General features: G+C 33.2%; 2 protein-coding genes across 2 annotated transcripts in view; one reads left to right on the forward strand and one right to left on the reverse strand.

Annotated features, from left to right (window-relative positions):
- Positions 1-746: 746 nt before the first annotated feature.
- Positions 747-20,564, reverse strand: part of LOC133330234 (adipose-secreted signaling protein-like) — a 47,286-nt gene continuing 27,468 nt past the window's right edge. Inside the window, exon 2 of the mRNA XM_061538697.1 lies at positions 747-1,254. Coding sequence (XP_061394681.1) covers positions 758-1,254 — 497 coding nt within the window. The 3' untranslated portion in view covers positions 747-757. The remainder of the gene's footprint in view (positions 1,255-20,564) is intronic.
- Positions 10,761-11,017, forward strand: LOC133330240 (cyclin-dependent kinases regulatory subunit-like). Its single transcript, XM_061538704.1, has one exon. The coding sequence runs from the start codon at positions 10,778-10,780 to the stop codon at positions 11,000-11,002; it is 225 nt and encodes a 74-aa protein (XP_061394688.1). The 5' UTR covers positions 10,761-10,777; the 3' UTR covers positions 11,003-11,017.

Below are 20,564 nucleotides of genomic sequence, written 5' to 3' on the forward strand. Positions count from 1 at the left end.
ACATAGCATAAGCATTAATTTATTTATAATATTTATTAAAAAAAAAAACAAAAACTTACAGAGTTTAAGGTATTTGATTAAAATAAAAAATTAGAATATTTCAAATAATATTAAAAACAAATTAATTTTATATTATAATTATATTTAATTACATTTAAATATTCAGTTGTTCCCAAAATAGCTTCTTGTTTAGTCTGTATGTAATTTATTTTAACTTGTTTACAATCAAAGAAGAGATTGACAATTTTGGCGTTTCAATTTAATTATAAAATACATTAGGGTTTTTTAAAGGGAAAATAACATGACTGAGAGAGAGAGAGTGAGTTTGGGAAATATATTATATTAAACAAATGCTTAAGTTATAAATGTCTGGCATTATTTATTTTTTTTTTTTCAATTTGGTCAGATACTCACAATGGGAGTTAATAACAATACATTTGATAGAATACTAATTATATGGTTTCGTTTTGCGATTTGTTTCAGTAAAATGTTACAATAAACGTTTATGGGATTTTATTCGTTTTTTTTTTTTTGGGTTTTAGAACATAGGCACAATCGAGTTTAGTCAAAGAAATGCCACTCTTAAAAAGGATTACTTACAAACTAGGCAAAGAAAACAAAAATTAGTTATATGTATATATTTAAAAATTCAAATATTATTCAATAAAAATTAATTAATCAAAGCTTTTGCATTGTCTATGAATGCATCGGCAGACAAAAAATGGCCTCCTTCATCGTCTTCACAACACTTTGGCATTTATGAACCCTTGCTGAAACCTGGAAAATCAGAAGCCTCCGATTCTTCATCTTTCTCCACACCTATGCAGTGTATCCCAGTACGCAGCATCGGTGTTCCCTTCCCCTTGCCCAGTACCCGGGCGGCAATAACCAACTTCAGCACCTCCTTGTCATCATTGGAATTGACAATGTGCAGTGTTTCACGCATTAATTTCTCCTTGTACGCGAAGAATTCAATTTTCATTTCATAGAAGTCGTGTTCATCATGCTTGACGCCGGAAAATTCTGTTATCCGGCAATGTAGATTAGGAACTGTTGAAACATCCGGTTTAAATTGTGTACTGCTCACATCGCCAAATAAGTTGCAGGGTAATTTCAAGTCGATTGTATAGCGGTGATTGATCTGTAGAAAGCCCAGGCTGACAACAATTGTATCGCCGGCACGCTGATATGTAACACAGCTGTCATTTTCGAAATCATCTTTGAGATTTGTGACATCAAAGTGCACGTGATGATCTGAAAAGAGGAGAGAGGAGAAGTAAATTGATTTGTTGTTTGAAAAGAAGGGGACATATTACATTTTAAATACATATCATCCATGAATATTCTATCAAAATAAGTAAGAAGAAGTTCATATGCAACAACTCTTGAAGATATTGCAGACATTCCCACTGAGAACCAAAAAATATTTTTTCTCGCGTTATCCTACACCATCGTTACCTATTGAATAGTTCTACGACTTTTAAGGATACGAGGTACCGTTACATGAGAGCTACCATTTGGTAGAGAGATTCTCCGCCCATAAAAACCGCCCCCCCCCCCCCCCCCCCAAAAAAAAAAAACAGTAAGGAAAGTAGTAAAGTCGGACTGGGCCGACTATATGATACCCTTCACCACTATGGGTATATTCTACATATGTTTGTAATATATCTATATCTGAACCGATTTCAGGGAAACTTGCCAGAGACTAATTTATATTATTTCAGTACGTTGTTTCAATCGGCCTAGCTATGGATCTTTTCACGAAACTTAGCAACATCAATCTGGACTTAATTCAGTAACCTATACCAATTCGTAACCAAGTACCTAAAATCGGGCGAAAATATATACATGGGAGCTTTATCTAAATCTGAACCGATTTTTATGAAATTGAGGACAGAGTATTATAGACGCAATTCAGTAGGCTATGCAAAATTTCGTGCAAATTGAAAGATATATAGGGACTTTGGTACACAATTTACCTTAAATCGGACAAAGATATATACGGGGCTATATCTAAATCTGAACCGATTTTCACGAAACTTTGTACACATCATTCTAGTCTTATTTCAGTACACTATGCCAAATTTCGTGCAAATTGAAAGTTATATGGGGACTTTGGTACAATATTTACCTTAAATCTGACAGAATGACGGACATGCATAAATCGACTGATTCTATGCATATTCTCAAAAGGAACCATGCGTCTATCTCGATTATCTTTGCATGTGCACAAAGACATAATACCCTGTACCACAGTGTGGTGAAGGGTACAATTACAGCAAAATTGGTTAAAAGACTTGCCCATAATTTCCAAAATACTGAAATTTTTATTGTACCGTTTTTTGGGGGCTACACTGAAAAGTGGTTCAATATTGATAATTTTTGATACAGACATTTAATACGTAATGAGAACCCAAAATATCAACAGCCAATTCGGTTCAAAATGGAGAAAATTGGAGGTACCGTTATATGGCCTACACGTAGACTGATATAGCTCTGGCAGTTCTGGGCAAATTTTTCTGCAGATGCTGGAGTGATTACAACAGACTGATGGACATGGCTAATTCGTCTCAGAATCTTACACTGATCAAGAATAAATATACTTCTTGGGATCAGAAGCAATTGTTTTGAAAAAAGAAACATACAACGATGGAGGGTGTAAATATGGGTAAAAATATGCTGAAGCCAACAATTTTTTGGTCTATTGCTAATTTATGACTAAAATACACCATTTAGAGACTTGTGCTCAACGACTGAATTGAAGAACACCATATTGGCAATATAGTTGTAATGTATTTTTCGATATTGCCACCGCATTCAACTAAACCGGACATTTTGAAGCCGAAATGTCCCTGTTTTCGGACGAGCTAGTTGAAGCCCTGAATATTCTGCAAAGAAAATAGATTCTATAGCCAAAAGGCTTTGTAGAAATCATGTACGAATGTCTGTAGATAAATATCTGAAGGAGGTCAGTTAAACATGAAGTACCGAATTAAAAGTATAATATATCTTGATTTATGTATAGAAAATGTATCCTCTATAAAATCGTTGACAAAAAAATTCTCTATTTATTCCAAATTACCATCATGATAAAAGGCTTTGTAGAAATCATGTACGAATGTCTGTAGATAAATATCTGAAGGAGGTCAGTTAAACATGAATTTCCGAATTAAAAGTATAATATATCCCGATGATTTTTGTATAGATTTATGAATAGAAAATGTATCCTCTAGAAAATCGTTGGCTATAAAATTGACAAAAAAAATTATCCATTTATTCCATAATAATTACCATAATGATAACTTTTATGTGGTCTATTAGAAATCTTTTATAAACCATTCGATAGGTCTCATTTGGATATTGTCTTCAGAAAAAAAAAACATTTTATATTTTGAAGATTTTCAATTGATCTTCTTCATGAGATATTTTAGCGGTAATCTTTAGGTAGTCTTTAAGAGATAGAAGACCTTTCTTATGATTTCCAAGAGTTTTTTATATAGATTTTCTGATAATAATAGTTATGAGGCATACTAGTATATATAGATTTTATATAGAGGAAGACCACTGGATAGCCTTCCATAGACCATCGAGAAGTATCCAGTGCAAGGAAGATCTTCTAGAGGTCTCCTTAGTATTTAACTTTAGTATATTCATCATATTAAGGTATTGGAGTAGAAAAATGATATGGTGAATGGCTTCTTAATAGCCTTCCTTGGACCACTAAAATCTCTCAAAAATATGGAAGATACCCAAGAGGCCCTTTAATCAGAAGATCATCAGGTATATTAAATTGATTCGATTGCAACCCCATCGGAGTAAAAACATTATATATAGTGGAAGACCTCTAAATTGTCTTTCAGAGAATCAAAATGTCTCCAGGTACATTTCTAACCGATATTGACATATGTCTTCAGAATATCCGCCGACAACTATTCACAATGTAAGCAATCATTTGTACATATTAATATCATCAAACAATTCGATATGTAATATCAAACCAATTGCTTTGGACAATTTGATTCTTAATCAATTTTAATATACAATTCATATGCCCAATTGATGGAACCATACCATTCGGCACTTGCCTCCCCATAGCGTCTATAGTTCATCGACAATATGTTTGTATTTTATTTGCATTCATATTGATTAAATAAATGGCAATATTTCCATGTGAATTGTATCGCAGTAATGACAGACAGTCAGGGGAAGGGGGAGGCGGAGAGAAAGAGAGAGAGAGAGGTAAACAATTCCGACAACATTCTGTTTATTTGTGAAAATATTTCAATTCAATTTGTATCGGAAAATGAAAATGACCCACTTCCCTGCTGTTATGAATGAATTTAATCGCTCGGCGGTGGTAATTGTTGTTTACAACCTTAATGTAAATAAACAATGGAATAAAATAAACACATGAGAAGACAACAAATTGGAAGAGTACGGAAGTATGTACTTTTGAATGTTTTAAAAAGTTCTATTAAATCATTAAATGTAATGGTCTTCTGTGTGTAAAGAAAGTCATTCAATCGATTTCACGTAGGGGTATGTATAATAATTTTTTTTGTATATAATATTATGTATGCTATTTGGGTAATAGAAAAACTGTTTAAAGAGTTCTACAGAAGGGCCATAAAAGGTCACCACCGAGACCTTGGTATAAAGAGCTGCCAAAGACCCTTTTTATATAAAATACCCTTAAATAAATATAGCAATGGGAAGAGTTTGTTTTGGACCAGACTCGACATGTATATGGCCAATATTGTCAATTTTTTAATATTCCATTTTCAAAAAATCAGCTTTTTTGTTTTTGTGGTACATCAATGATTTTTGGTACACATATAGAGAATGTTCTGACTCCGAAACCGTTCGCGATCTAATTTTTGGTTGATGCTCGCAAAAGTTATCGAGGTTTTAATTTTGGGCATAAGAAAAAAATCTTAAAATTACGCCGTTTATCATATTGAACAAAATCTTTGATATATATATATATATCTTCCTTCGTAAAATATGAATATATTATAATAATCGCGAAAAAGTAGCACATATTCGCGAAATATGAGAAAAATAATAAAAATATAGGATTTTACGTCAATATTTTCATTATACTAATGACATGCATCCACCTAAAAATTAATTTAAAAAATTAAAAAAAAAAAAAAATAAAAAAAGCAAATGATATCGAAATCACACAAGTCTAAATTACAGCGACAACAAAACAAGATATTGAGGAAAAATATTTGTTTTGGGATCGAAAAAATAATGTCATTATATTTATTTTTTTTTAATTTTATACAAGAAATTTCAGAAAAAAATGTTGGGGTTATTCTGTTATTTTACACGAATTTCGCCGAAAATTTTTACATATATAAAAATAATCACTTTTTGTGTATATACCCATGCCCATCCGATAAATGTTGGAGTTCTATAAATAGGAATAAATCTTGAAATAAAATAATATTATGAAATATACTTTTTTAATTGCGTCTAAATCGCGTAATTCCCAAAATCATTTTAAGCGCATGCGGTTTTCAGGAAGCACTGAAGTTTATCTTCCAATCCATATATACTTTGCGAAATTTCATTTGACGGCCAGGATGTACTACATATTGCATTGATGTACCCAAAAACGCGTAAAACGCGAATAATTTCCTAAAACTCCATATGCCATTAACGCGCATCCGATTTCGGTGTGCACCCTAAAAAAATACATCGATCTATACCGATTTATTAAAAACCATGGATAACCCAGCACAATCTTTCGGCTCAAGATTTTAATGCTCTCTTTTCGCAAAAGTACAAAATCCGTAACAGGTCATTTATTGAAACGGAAATTATCCACAGAAAACGCAAATAAATCTGCCATATTTTGGAAGGCCAGTTCCCGTCGTTCTAGTAGATAGATTTTCACGAGGAAGATTTTATATCATCCGAAACGTAAAAAAACTTACTGATCGCGGGTACACATATCATTCAGTTGACAGATCTAAAAATTTGGCCCGAAAAATAGTTTTTTTAGAAATTTGATCGCACAAAATTTCCACCTTCGGATGAGTATTACACTGAAGCTGTGCATAATTCCCGAGTTATTAAGGGGAGAACCTCTGCTTCAGTTATGTTGAAAAATTGTCAATATTGCCCATATATAGGTCATTACCGAAGGTTATATATCTGACATCAACGCCGATTAGTTTAATTTAATATTGTAATACCAGCCTATTTTTCCAAAAAAAGTCATCAAAATGATTAAAACTACAAAGTAAAATTATGAAAACATGTGATATCACATAACAACATGTCATTAATATGAATTAATTAACTATGAAATGGTTTATTCTTGAAATAAAAAAGAAACGAGAGCTGAACTTAGCTTGAGCATCATTTGGTAATAAAGCCCCATTATAAATTCATATTGTGTATTCTACTTCCTCAAAAAGAAGACACAAGAAATCTCCTTCAGCTATATTAATTGAAGTGTGTGCACAATGGGTAAAAAATAATGTGTGTAGGAAAATAAAAAAAATTATTTAAATAAATATTTTAATATAATTGTTATATCGATCAGTATAACATAATTCGTTGAATATAAAATACTAATCCCTTTCGGACATTTATATTTATACCCTACACAACTATGTTGTCAGGGTATTATAGCTTTGTGCAGCCCCAAAAGTTTGTAACGCCGCGAAATATTGGTCCTAGACCCATCTTTAAGTATACCGATCGTCATATACGACTAGCTGAGTCGATCTAGACATGTGAGTCCGTCCGTCTGTCCATTATAATTTGTAAACACGATACAGGCCACAGTTATGGACCAATCTTCACGAAATTTTGCATGTAGGATGGGTCCTGGCCAATGAATAACCCTATTGTTTTTGAGAAAGATCGCTTAATATTTAGGGGATGAACTGGACCAAAAAATTTATTTTTGTCCGATTTTCTGGTCGCTCCAGAGGCCGCAATAATGGCCCGAACATCGTGAAATGTTGCATAGAAAAGGGGATCGGGCCAAAGAATAAACATGCCTGTTTTGATAAAGATCGGTCAATATTTAGCGGGTCAAAAGGACCCTGACATTTGTGTGAAAAATTACAAAATTTGTATTCTATAGCATATATATTTACCACTGAAGGACATAGACCCGAGAAGTTGATATTATATCCAAGAGGAGTGGTTGACCTTTAAATTAAGACCAATTATATTGTTGTATGTGCTCGGATGTGGGAGTTACACATAAATATTTACAGGTATCTCCGTTTTCGTATATTATGTATTATCACTCTATAGAGCGGAACTATAGCGCTGATCGCTTTGAAATGTTCCATGAGGTTGCAGGTATGGTCAAGGACAACGTCTATAATATTCGGTGATGATCAGATAATAATTTTGGAATAAAGTGGACCGAAAACTTAATTTTTTGTGTTATTTTCGAGTCGATCTATAGACCACAAATGAAAGCCTAACATCACAACACAACCCACGGTGAACGGAATCTGGACAATAGCTGTATTGAATACTCGTAATATTCGGAAAATATGTCAGTGTGAGGAAGAGGTGCTTTTTACCTCTAATCGGGCAAGAGGGTGCAAATATCACGAAATATTGCCCAAGCTCGGAATAAACATCCGCAGAAAATTTAAGTTCCGTGGTAGTTGTGTAGGGTATCGTATGGTCGGCCCGTCCGACTATACTGCTCCGCTCACTGGTTTTTCTGATTAATTTGCGAAAAAATTGAAAAAAAAGATTCACTTGTTCGATTTGTTCCCAGTTAATTTTTTAAATTAACAGAACCAAACGCATGTTTATACTACTTTCTCCTAAAAATTATGAGATATCTTATGCAATTTTCGTGAAGTACTCCCCATGACCTTTTCAATTGGATTTTCTATATCGCTCATAATTTTTTTTTTGAAGATCTCTAAATTTTGAATCAAAAAATGGTAACATAATTTCTTATAAAATAATTATCCCAATTTTTAAGCTTACACATTCCAAGCCATTGTGTTGATATGAAAATCCCATTAAGAAAATATTACATACTATAATGGCACGCTTCAAAGTTCTGCTCATCATACGCGAATATATTTACACAGACACACACGCACACACTCATCGTACATAATTTGTTGTACCGGTTAGCAGAATGTAGTATAGCGCTGCTGTTTATCACGTGTAAAAAAGTTCGCAACCAACTACAACAACTACGAACAACAGCACTCCAACAGATGTTCATTTTTCCGTACTGGCTTAGGAATGGATGGGTTGCTGATTTGTTCAACACACCATTCGTGTTAATTAATTTCGGTATTATTTATGTTTATACAGTCGCTTGAGAGGGAAAAAATGAAACATTCATTTGTTCAATTACACAAACTCAGATGAGCGTGTGTGTGTGTGTATGTAAAATAAATCAGAATTTGAGCGCCACGTACCATTGAAGAATGTTGTTGTTCGGTTGAAACAATTTGTAATGTAATATGGGGGACCAGAGGAATGTTTGTGTGAACAACAACGATCTTATATCGGATATAATAATTAACAGTGGAATAAAAAAAACACACACGCACGCAGATAACAGCAACAATAATTGCTGTTTACAATTTCAATAATCACAATTAAACATGTAAATAATAAATAATCTTGTTAATTTGTCAGAATCTTATTATTTGAGATATTTAAGTGGGCATAAAAATACAAATTTCAACAATAGCTGTGTTCCCTTATAAAGCATATAAATACAATATATTTACATATTGGAAATTATTTTATTATTTTTAGTTAAAATTAAATATTGCACGAGAATCAGTGTTGACATGACCCTCGGCAGATATTTTCGAATAATAAGAATATCAATATAATTGGGCCATTGGAAGAGTAAAAAATCTTGATCTAATTTTGTCAATGAAAACCAGTAAGGAAAGTAGACATCATTCTATACATAATTTTGTACGCTGTTCCAAACTTCGTGCAAATCGAAAGATATATAGGGACTTTGGTACACAATTAACCTTAAATCGGACGAAGATATATATGGGAGCTATATCTAAATCTGAACCTATTTTCACGAAACTTGGCAAACACCATTCTAGACCTTATTTATTACGCTGTGCCAAATTTCATGCAAGTCAAAAGATTTCCAAGGACTTTAGTTGACTATTTACCTAAAATCGGGCGAAGCTATATATGGGAGCTATATCTAAATCTGAACCGATTTTCACGAAACTTTGCACATATAATTCTAGACTTAATTTAGTACGTTGTGCCAAATTTCGTGCAAATCGAAAGATATATAGGGACTTTGGTGCACCATTTACCATAAATCGGACGAAGATATATATGGGAGCTATATCTAAATCTGAACCGATTTTCGCGCACACATCATTCGTGACCTCATTCATTACGCTGTGCCAAATTTCGTATAAATCGAAAGGTATATAGGGACTTTGCTGCACCATTTACCTTAAATCGGACGAAAATATATATGGGAGCTATATCTAAATCTGAACCGATTTTCTCCAATTTCAATAGGGTTCGTCCTTGGGGCAAACAAATGAGCTGTGCCAAATTTCATCCAATTGGGATCAAAAATGCGACCTGTACTTTGTTTACAATTTAACATGGACAGACAGACAGACGGACATGCATAAATCGACTTAGAAAATTATTCTATGCATATTCTCAAAATGAACCATGGGTCTATCTCGATTATTTTTGCCTGTTACAAACATATGCACTAAGACATAATACCCTGTACCACAGTGTGGTATAAAAAGTGTTAAAAATTAAAAATGAAATCTCATGTTACTTTCATACAATTTATATGAAAAAGTACTAAGAAATTTCTATGCACAAAACTTTAGATTTTTGTTTTAATTTGACGTCTACATATTTCAGTAACATAACTAAAATTTGTGGGAGAATATTTTTGTCTATAGTATCATGGTTTTAAAACGACATCTAGTAGGAAAATTTGTTACAAACGCAGAATAATATCGGTTTCCAACCTAAAATGAGGTTTTATATATTTAGAATTTCTGACTGTTTTTTGAGTTTAGGTATATTCCGAGACTTATAATCAGGGATGGTCCGTTAGCAACAGTGACATAAACCCACCCAAAACCATTAGGTTTTTGACAAAATAGCTATTACTATATTTGGAAATTACGTATACTTTATTCAAATCCATATTTAAAATTTTCTTCTCCAAAAAGTTTCGAAGTTTTTATTTGTTCTAGTAAGGAATAGTCAGATATATATATATATATTCTTGAAAATAACTGAATATGGTAATTATATTTAAATAAATGACGTTTAATACATTTATTAGTATCGTTTACACGTTTTCACCGTTTACAAAGAGTTTGTTATCATTTCTAGAAAAGTGGGTCGAAAATACCCCTTCAGAGAATCGATTGAGGGTTAACATATTACACGAAAATAATCCTCATATTTATGGCAAAAACCAGTAAAGAAAGTTCAAAAGTCGGACGGGGCCGACTTTATGATATCCTTCACCACTTTGGGTACCATTCTGAAATTTATGAACAATTTGAAATTTATGAACAATTTGTATTTTTCCTGTGAATTGATTTTGTTCCGTAGTTTTCGGAGTATTTGTGTTCTTAAGCAAAAGGAAACAATCTATTGCTGATTATAACAAGATTTGCTGGAATCAAAACTTAATAATCGCAGAGATTGAATTTCAGAGAATCTACACCCGTTTGGTATTCGCGTTACTGAAGCCGCAAACAAAAGAATCCTTTGTTTCTCATCTACAAACATGAGCAAGGAAATCTACTATTCCGATAAATATTACGATGAAAAGTACGAGTACAGGCATGTGGTGCTACCAAAGGAGCTGGTCAAATTGGTGCCCAAGACACACTTAATGTCGGAAGCGGAATGGCGTTCGATTGGAGTACAGCAGTCTCGTGGCTGGATACATTACATGATCCACAAACCTGAGCCGCATATTCTTTTGTTCCGACGACTTATACAGCAGTGAACATTCCAACGCATCACAAAGTCTTCGTATTGTATACAGCCTGCTCCATATATCGAATATAATTTGCCATTTGAGATTATCCTACCTGGAGGGACATCGAAATACATTTGTGCCATTGTGTACTCATCGTCTACCGATCGATATAATTTGTTACGCAAAAAATTGTCTTTGTAATTCAATCGTGTCATGACCATTCAATTACTACAGACCATTCAATAACTACAGTACTACAACAATTTGGAAAAATAAATTTGGACCTACTTCAGTACGCTGTGCAAAATTATGTGCCGATCGGCTTAAATTTGATTCTATGGTGCTCCATTTACATAAAATAGGACGAAACTGTATATAAATCTGAACCGTCTTCAACAAAACTTGGCATGTATCAATCTAGACCTAATTCAGTACTCTGTGCAAAATTTGGTCTCAATCGGACAAATATTGGGGGTTTTTGGTCCACCATTTACCTAAAATCTTATGAAACTATATATGGGAGCTATATCTAAATCTGAACCGATTTTCCCCAATTTCAATATGGTTCGTCATTTGGCCTAATAAGTGACATGTGCCTAGTTTCATTGAAATCTGATCATACATACGACCTCTATTTTGTTCACAAAAATACATGGAACTGACGGACATGCGTAAATCGACTCTGAAAATGGTTCTATGCATCGATTCCTTTTGCCTAATACAAACATATGCACAAAGACAAAATACCCTGTACCACAGTGTGGTGAAGGGTATAAATATTGCGAATGACACCAAATACCAAAAATGCAAGGATTTTGAGAAATCCTAATCCGAATATTTTCAAATGTTTTTAAAAGGGAGAATATTTTCCTCCTTTTTTGGTTGTTATGTTTATTTCCCCTTTAATTATCAAAAAAGTTGGAATTTGTTGTGCAGTGTAATTTAAATTGTAATTTAAAATGGGTTCGCAAATAAGGAGAATAGTCCATTTTAGAGTGAAAATGGACCATGAGGTTTATGAGGCATTATTGAATCGTACTACTTCTAAGTTTTGAATGGTGAGTATTGGAAGTGATTTAAGTGACTGCCAATATTGGACTAACGGGATGGACCATTTGAGGTGTAGTCGCGGTCAAAATTTGCAAGTTTGAATGGTGAGTATTGGAACTCTTAAGTCCGTTCCAATACTCACCATTCAAACTTGCAAATTTTGACCGCCAAAATTGGACTAACGGGATGGACCATTTGAGGTGTAGTCGTAATTCATGCATTTTTATTTTATTGAAAAAAAAAAACTCCCTATGACTCATACAAATCTCTCTTTATTAGCAATTTTATTTTTATGCCATAAACATATAGAGTAGCCCTCGTATATGTACTGAAGTAGATTGTATAAGATAATGTAGTCTAACGACAAATCCCCTATAAACATATAAAGCATGCTAATGGCAAAGAAAGTTATTGTTATTAAATTGATTTATTTGAAGAGCTTTCATGCCAATATCAGAAAAATAAAACCAATAGAAACTTTGAAAATCGCGTGACATTTTAATAAAACATAATTTGCCATTGTTGCGTGACATGTTCATAAAAGTTTTTTTTTTTTTGAAATTTAAATCGATTTTCAAAGGCCCTCCGTCACGCAAGCTGGCGGAGAGAACAACTGTTTGTGACAGTTTTGTTTCGAAAATGCCATTGGCTTTTATTGACCCATTCATTGAATTGAATTTGGTTTGTTGTCATGGATCTTGGTTTTTGTCGTGAGCCCTAATAGTGGTCGATTGTATTCAAAACTGTTTTATTTAATTGTTGCTTAAATTAGATAATAGACCATTTCAATTTCCATTTCACAGATAATAAACCAATAGCAAGGGAAGATTTGCAAAACAAATAAATAAATAACCTTGTTCAACATGTGGCTGTGGAATTTTGCAAAGAAAATGAAAACAAAACGAAAACATATCCGACCAAATTCATCAGTGTCAAAATTGATTTATTTATATAGAACAGACGGACACAGACGATGAGATATGTTTGAAGTGCTTTAGTTGAATTGGATTGTTGCCAAAAATAAAAAAAACAGTTTTGAACGCTTTAACAGCTGTTTATCACAACGTATTTTAACAAATCATTAAAGATATGGCAAAACAAAATACAATAACGTGGGAACAACAGGTTTTCTTTCTATAGGAAACCCTTTAAAGAGATACCTTAAGTATCGACGGGCTTTTCCATAGGTATACAATGTAGAAGAAAAATCTATCTACAGAGTTTCTCTTCATAGCACTATGCTACAAAATCGAGCTCATAAGGAGGATAAAAAAGACAGATTTTTGAATAATGGCGTGATGAATTTTTTGCAGGAAATTTTAAATTTCACGAGGAATATATATATATATATTATACTATTATACCCTCCATCACATATTGGAGTGTATATCAAATTATACACCTGAGACCCCATGAAGTGTATCTCGTTTCAGAAAAAACCAGAAAAAATTCTACTTCGATTTAGCAATGTCCGTTAGTCTGACGAAATCACCACAAAGTTCGCAATATTTAAGATAGCACATACATGAATACCACTCCAATAATGTTTGGAATTGAACATGGAATATACTGGTCCAGTTTTCACGGTATCCATCACGGTATCGGCATTTTGAAGCAACTTAATCAGGTGTAATTCGCTATTGTGGATTCTCAATGGGTAGAATATATTCCTACTAAGAATTATAGTATAAACCAGTGAGCGAAGCAGTATAGTCGGACGGGGCCGACCATACGATATCCTAAACAACTACCACGGAACTCTTACTTTCTGCGGTTGTTTATTTGAAGCCTGGGCAATATTTCATGATAGTTGCACCCTCTTGCCCGATTAGAGGTCAACAGCACCTATTCCTTACATTGATATATTTCCGAATATTCCCAATATTCATTACAACCCTGCTAATTACTTATCGAGATTCCATTTACCATTAAGTTTTCGGTCACTGAAAATTATAGGCATTGTTCTTGACCATAAGTGGAACCTCATGGAACATTTCAAAGCGACCAGTGCTATATGTCCTTCAGGAGTAAATATAAACGCTATTGAATACAAATTTTGTCATTTTTCACACAAAAGTCAGGGTCTATTTGACCCGCTAAATATTCACCGATCTTTATCAAAACCAGTGAGCGGATACCCTACACAACAACCACGAAAAGTAAACTTTCTGCGGTTCTGTATTCTGAGCCTGGGCAATATTTCGTGATATTTGCACACTTTTTGCCGATTATAGATCTTGAATATTGACCGACCATCATCTAAACAGCCGCTCTAAGTATTTGGTGAGATCCCCTTCACCGTGTAAACTATGTGATGTTCTGCATATAATAATTGCCTCTAGAGCGACTAGAAAATCTGACAAAAATTACAGTTTTCGGTTCATTGCACCCCCTGAATGAAATCTCAACTTTACCGCAAACTATAGGCGTCGTCCTTGACCATTATCGGAACTTTATGTACAATTTCAAAGCGATCAGTGCGGCAATTCCGTTCTCTAATGGGGTAATATTAATACTATGCACATAGTCACCTTGACCTAAATACGTATAACTTCCACATCAGAGTATATACAACCATATAATTGGTATCAATTTAAAGGTCAACAACTCCTCTTGGACATACGATCAACTTTTCAGGTATATGTTCTTCAGGAGCAAGTATATACGACCCAGAATAATTACAAATTATAATGGACAGACGGACGGACGGACACACATGTCTAGATCGACTCAGCTAGTCGAGATATGACAATATTTCGCGCCGTTTCAAACTCTTGGGCTGCACAAAGCTATAATACCCTGACAACATAGTTGTGTAGGGTATAAAAACTGGTTCTAACTCCTCTACAGGGAGAAAACACATTTAAGACAATCCTTATCGACATATTACTTCTTACAGTTCTTTTCTTGGTTGAACCACACGTTATCTAGAAATTTGTTTTTTTCTTTCTTTTCCTAGTCCTGCTTACAAAATTTTCGTTCAATTCCAATTAATATTGCAAACGAATGTTAATTTCCTCAAATGTGGTTTTCCCTTTTTGCAAAAGTTTCGCAACAAATTGCCTTACCTCTATCTTAGCTTTCGTACCGATATACTCTTATGACGGCCGCATAGGCATTTTTGACATTATACAAGGAAAGTAGGTTTTGTAATCATCATCGTTTTGTGGTGTAAAGAAACCAAAAAAGGTGTGCAATAGATATCTTTAAGGTGTTGTAGCGGCCAAGGTCACATCCATTTTCAAGGGGTCTACCAACCTTCACTTTTGGATTTGTATTTTTCAATTAAGTTTTTTTTTTTGTGGTTTTTCTGGCAACTAGATGTTAAAAGGCTTTAATTGCTTTCGTAACTAATAAAAGTGAAGAATTTTAATTTGGTATCTATGTGTGAGTGTGTTTGTTTACATTGCGGTTAGACAAATAATGCGGAATCGAGAAAATCCAAAGCCAATTAATTAAGGTTTTCTAATATTCTGTAAACAATAAACAATATTGCGGAAATAAGTATATACATGGAATTAGGTATGAAGAGGTGTTTAGAGGTGAAATTAAACATTTCGATAGTATTCTATGAATACAAGACTTTTTTTGTAGCTGAGAGGTTTCTACGTTTACAACACCTTCTACAAGTTTTCTATAGATAGAATAATGTCTTCTACAGGTTTTGAATGGATACATTATTATATATTAAACAATACCTGTAGTATTGTTTAATATATAGGACATATACTTTCTATAACTTTTCTATAGATAGATGGAAGATCTACATAGACCTTCTACAGGTAGAAAAAAGTTCTTCTATTGTGCTCAAAACCGCAAATATAATTATCCATTTCGTGATTTAAAATGCAATGTATATTTTTTCTATACAAATGCTGTCGTCAACGACAACATCGCATACCCTGTCGCCCAAGTTGTCTTGCATGAATACTGCGACACTTGTGTGAAAATTTCATCAAGGATCTTCAAGGAATTGCCTTGCACGATTCGTTTATGTTGTCTGCAAGACACTTTCTACTGGGTTGTTTCCATTACATATCTACATATCAATATTATTACATATCTACATACAATACTTCATTTATAAAACCTCCAGACTTGGAATGACAGTTAATTAAATCGTATGGACTGGTGAGTATAATGGTAGTGAAAATTATAAGTACAGTCGACTCCGCTTTACTGAAACGAAAAAAAAATCTGGATCTTTTTTCAGTTATCCGATGTTTTCTCTTAAGCGGAGTTCGGTTAACTGACAATTATTTCAGTTATCCGAACTTCTCATAAGGGAAAAATTTTCAAGTTTCAATAATTCATATTTTATATCGAATTCGTAGGTCTCGAATTTTATGAAAATATACGATAGAAATTGAAACTGGTTGACATGTTCACTGCTTAAAGGATTTTTATTATGAACAATATTTTTATGGTTAAGGTTTCATACTAGCCGATTTAAGTTTTTAAAATCTCAATTGCCTGTAAATAGGGTTGTAATAGTACGATTACATTTAACCAGATTTCGTTAACCCTGTGGGTTTCAATTGTCAATTCCTTGGCATATATGTCAAATAAATCCTCATAAAGTAGGTTAACCCGGTAAAAAGTTATAATGTACAAGCTGTTTAAATGAGTAACATTCTTCCTTGCAAATTTTAAATTTTCCAAATGGTTTTAAAAGTTTGGGCGAACGAACTTAACGTTCTTCGACGTCAAATTTATATATACTTGACACACACGTTCCATATGAAATCATTAATTGCAGAAAAATATAGGTTAGGGTGGGCTTTGAAGATGTATATTCCTCAATGCAAAATATTCTGTCATTATCCTTCATTCTCACAATTTTCAGTAATACGGAGTGATTTGAAAGGAAATTGGAATATTTGAATCCAAAAGCTATTTCAGTTATCCGATATTTTCAGTTATGCGAAGTTTCACCTATGCGGAGTAAATTTTGGGCGATTACCCTAAAATGTAATGGTGCAGGAAATCAATTTCACTTATCCGATATTTTTCAGTTATGCGGCTTACAGTAAAGCGTATTCGACTGTAATTATGAGATATAATCAAAAAACTTCGCTTATAAAACTTATAAATGTAATTTTTTCCAAAAAATTTCAGTTTCAGAACCTAGTGCCAGAGAATATTTTAATGGTTATAGCACCAATCGATGCCTTGATATGTTTTCTGTTCAGAATTTTGCGATGTCTACGACCGTTCATATATTGTCGATAATATAAAAATAATCGTTGAAATTTGCCTTTGAAACCTTAATAAGTTCGCTTCAGTAGCACGTATTCTTACCAAAAATTATCATTTTTGCTCCACTATCAGTGCTATATTTCAGCCCTCTAGTATGTTAATGGGTTACTAAATAATATCTGAATACGTAAGCACCTGTAAATATTTAAGTGTAACTCCCACATCCGAGTACATACGACAATATAGTTGGTATCAATTTAAAGGTCAACCACTTCTCTTGGATATACTATCAATTTCTCGGTTCTATGTCCTTCAGGAGTAAATATATACGGCATATAATACAAATTTTGTCATTTTTTTAAACAAAGGTCACGGTACATTTGACCCGCTAAATATTGACCGATCTTTATAAAAACAGGCATGAGTATTCTTTGGACCATCCCCTAAATATAACCCAATTTTTACCAAAAACAATAGGGGTCTTCATTGGTCAGAACCCATCCTACATGCAAAATTTCGTGAAGATTGGTCAATAACTGTGGCCTGTATCGTGTTTACAAATTATAATGGATAGACGGACGGACACACATGTCTAGATCGACTCAGCTAGTCGAGATATGACGATCGGCATACTTAAAGGTGGGTCTAGGACTAATATTTCGCGGCGTTACATACTCTTGGGGCTGCACAAAGCTATAATACCCTGGCAACATAGATGTGAAGGGTATATAAATCAAGGCCTTTTGTGTTTAAAAAAATGTTTTTAAATAAAATCTACGCCTATGATAGTCTTTAAAAACCCACGCCTTTTGTAAACTTTAAAAATCCACGCCTTTTGTAAACTTTAAAAATCCACGCCTTTTGCGAACTTTAAAAATCCACGCCTTTTGTGGACTTTTTTTAAATCCACTTTAAAAATCCGCGCCTTTTGTGGACTTTTTTTTAAATCCACGCCTTCTGTGGACATTTTTTAAAACTTCACGCCTTTTGTGGACTTTAAAAATCCACAACATTTGACAAACGGACACACATGTCTAGATCGACTCAGCTAGTCGATGTATGATGATCGGTATACTTAAACGTTACAAACTTTTGGGGCTGCACAAAGCTATAATACCCTGACAACATAGTTGTGTAGGGTATAAAAATGTTATTCCATGCTATTCGAATGTTAAACACTCCATTATATGTTGACGTTTTCTAGCAGAATCGTAATCAGCGTTCTCAAAACCCATATATGTGATATTAATTTATTTCATAAACCCAATGTTGCAATTATGACCAAAAATGGGATTTTTTAATTTAATTTAACCCTATAAGAATTCTTGAAGATATAGTCTATTTATTCTGTTAGCATCAAGGGATGCACTTACTTTTATGGCCCTTCGAAAGATAAAAGTCATATAGCTCTTCTAAATCTAACCTCTAATAAGTGATGAGAATCAAGAGCCGCCTTCCAGAAGTGTTTCGAGGATTGAAGGAAACGCTGGCATAAGTGTCCTAAATAACGGTTATTTTATCAGACTTTGTTTTGTCCAAATGCAATATCAAAAATATTTAAATATTTGTTGCAAGTGAATTCTACACAAAATTAAATTCCATTGAATGCATTCCAGATGGCCTTTAAATTGATGTCATAAAATAATGAATGACTACGTAGCGCCCGCATGACTTCAAAAAAATTATAGTCTCTCGACGCAAACGCTACTGAAGGTAGCAATAAAATAAAAAGAAATAAACGCTTGTATAATTAATTTGCAACAACTAACAAACAATTAAAAACATATTTAATTTAAATATTTTATTTAAAAAGGGACTAAAAGGGGGAGCGTATAAGTGGAAGGTGTAGATGTGGATAACAATTGTATGTCACGCTTTTGAATTCATTTATTTGCATTCGTGTGGTGTAGTTGATGGTATATTGACGTCGCCAACGAATAGATGGAATACTTGAATGAAGTGTATATAGAAAATAAACAAAAAAAACAAGAAACAACATTGCAATGTTTTAACAACACGTTTTTATTGTTTGCTGCATTCATACTTATTGTTCGTTTGCCTTTACTTTGGGCATCGTGCCGATCAATGTCTGATAAGGTAAATGGCAAGGGTATGCGCTTATTTTAAAATATAAAACAAATTCATTTGTTGTTTTTTTTTTTTTAAATTGTATTAATAGAATCTTCGAAATGTGCTGACAATAAAATGAATAATGGAATTGTTTTATCACCGAAGGATAGATTATAATATCGAAAACACAACCAAATAGTATAAGAAGCATCAGATATACCAATTGCAAAATATTTTTATTATATTATATTAACACTAGATTGCCGAAGGCAGTCATTTTGACCGTTTTTCAATTTCAAGTACAAAAACAATTGTGTAGAATATGACCCAGCTTTTTAAAATTTGGTGACTTTTTGTACCACATAGAACTACGTTTATTGATCATAGTAGCTGCTTCCTCCCCTCTTTCATTCCAAGTATTCACATGTGCTATACCTATATTGCCTAAAAGCGGTCAAAAAATTAGTTACAAAAAAGTTCTTTACACAATAAAAATTCTTTCAGAATGAGGTAATTTTGACCGATTTTAGGCAATATAGGTATATACAAAATTCCTGTCTTTCTAGTGTTAAATACATCATTCACTATTTTTTAGTTCAAAAGGCCTCAATGATTGAAAATTTCAAATCAATTTTAAATTTCAATTGTTTTTATTTATTATATGCGTGTGTGTTTTGGTGCGTATGATTAATAAGTGCATAGAATATTGTAGAGAAATCATACGCAGCCTGCATCTTAGGTGTGTTGGTACGGGCGGGCGCCATTGGTGCGTATGATACGTAATTACACAAAATATTGTGTAGGCAATTCATACGTCCCCATGAATGCATTGTGGAGAGATTTAAAATGTATTTTCGAGTAAAAACGAGTGTGGGATAGTTTTTTTATAACAGGAAATACTTCTATTGATACACTATATAAGAAAGTTTTTCATAGAAAATCTTCCTAAAATCCACTCCGGATAGAATATATTTTAAAAGTGTTATATGGGCATTTCCGGCAGAAATAAAAAATGCAAAATCAAGAATATCGCGGGAGTTACGTCGCGTGAATGACCGAGGAAAATACTTCGCAAATGAAAAATATGCTACATTTTGAAAGTGCAATAATAATGCTTGGTATCTCTTATTCATGAAAATAATATAAAAAGTTCAAAATATTCACACAATTCGCAGAGTTTTCCCATTATTAGCAATGATGTTTAAAGTCATATATATTTGAAATGGCGTGAGTGACCGCTCTTTTGTGGCTTTTATCTCGAAAAATAAAA

This window comes from Musca vetustissima, unplaced genomic scaffold, assembly GCF_032173495.1.
Source record: "Musca vetustissima isolate MV318-11 ecotype Yass unplaced genomic scaffold, APGP_CSIRO_Mvet_v1 utg9944, whole genome shotgun sequence".
In the NCBI taxonomy this organism is placed as follows: domain Eukaryota; kingdom Metazoa; phylum Arthropoda; class Insecta; order Diptera; family Muscidae; genus Musca; species Musca vetustissima.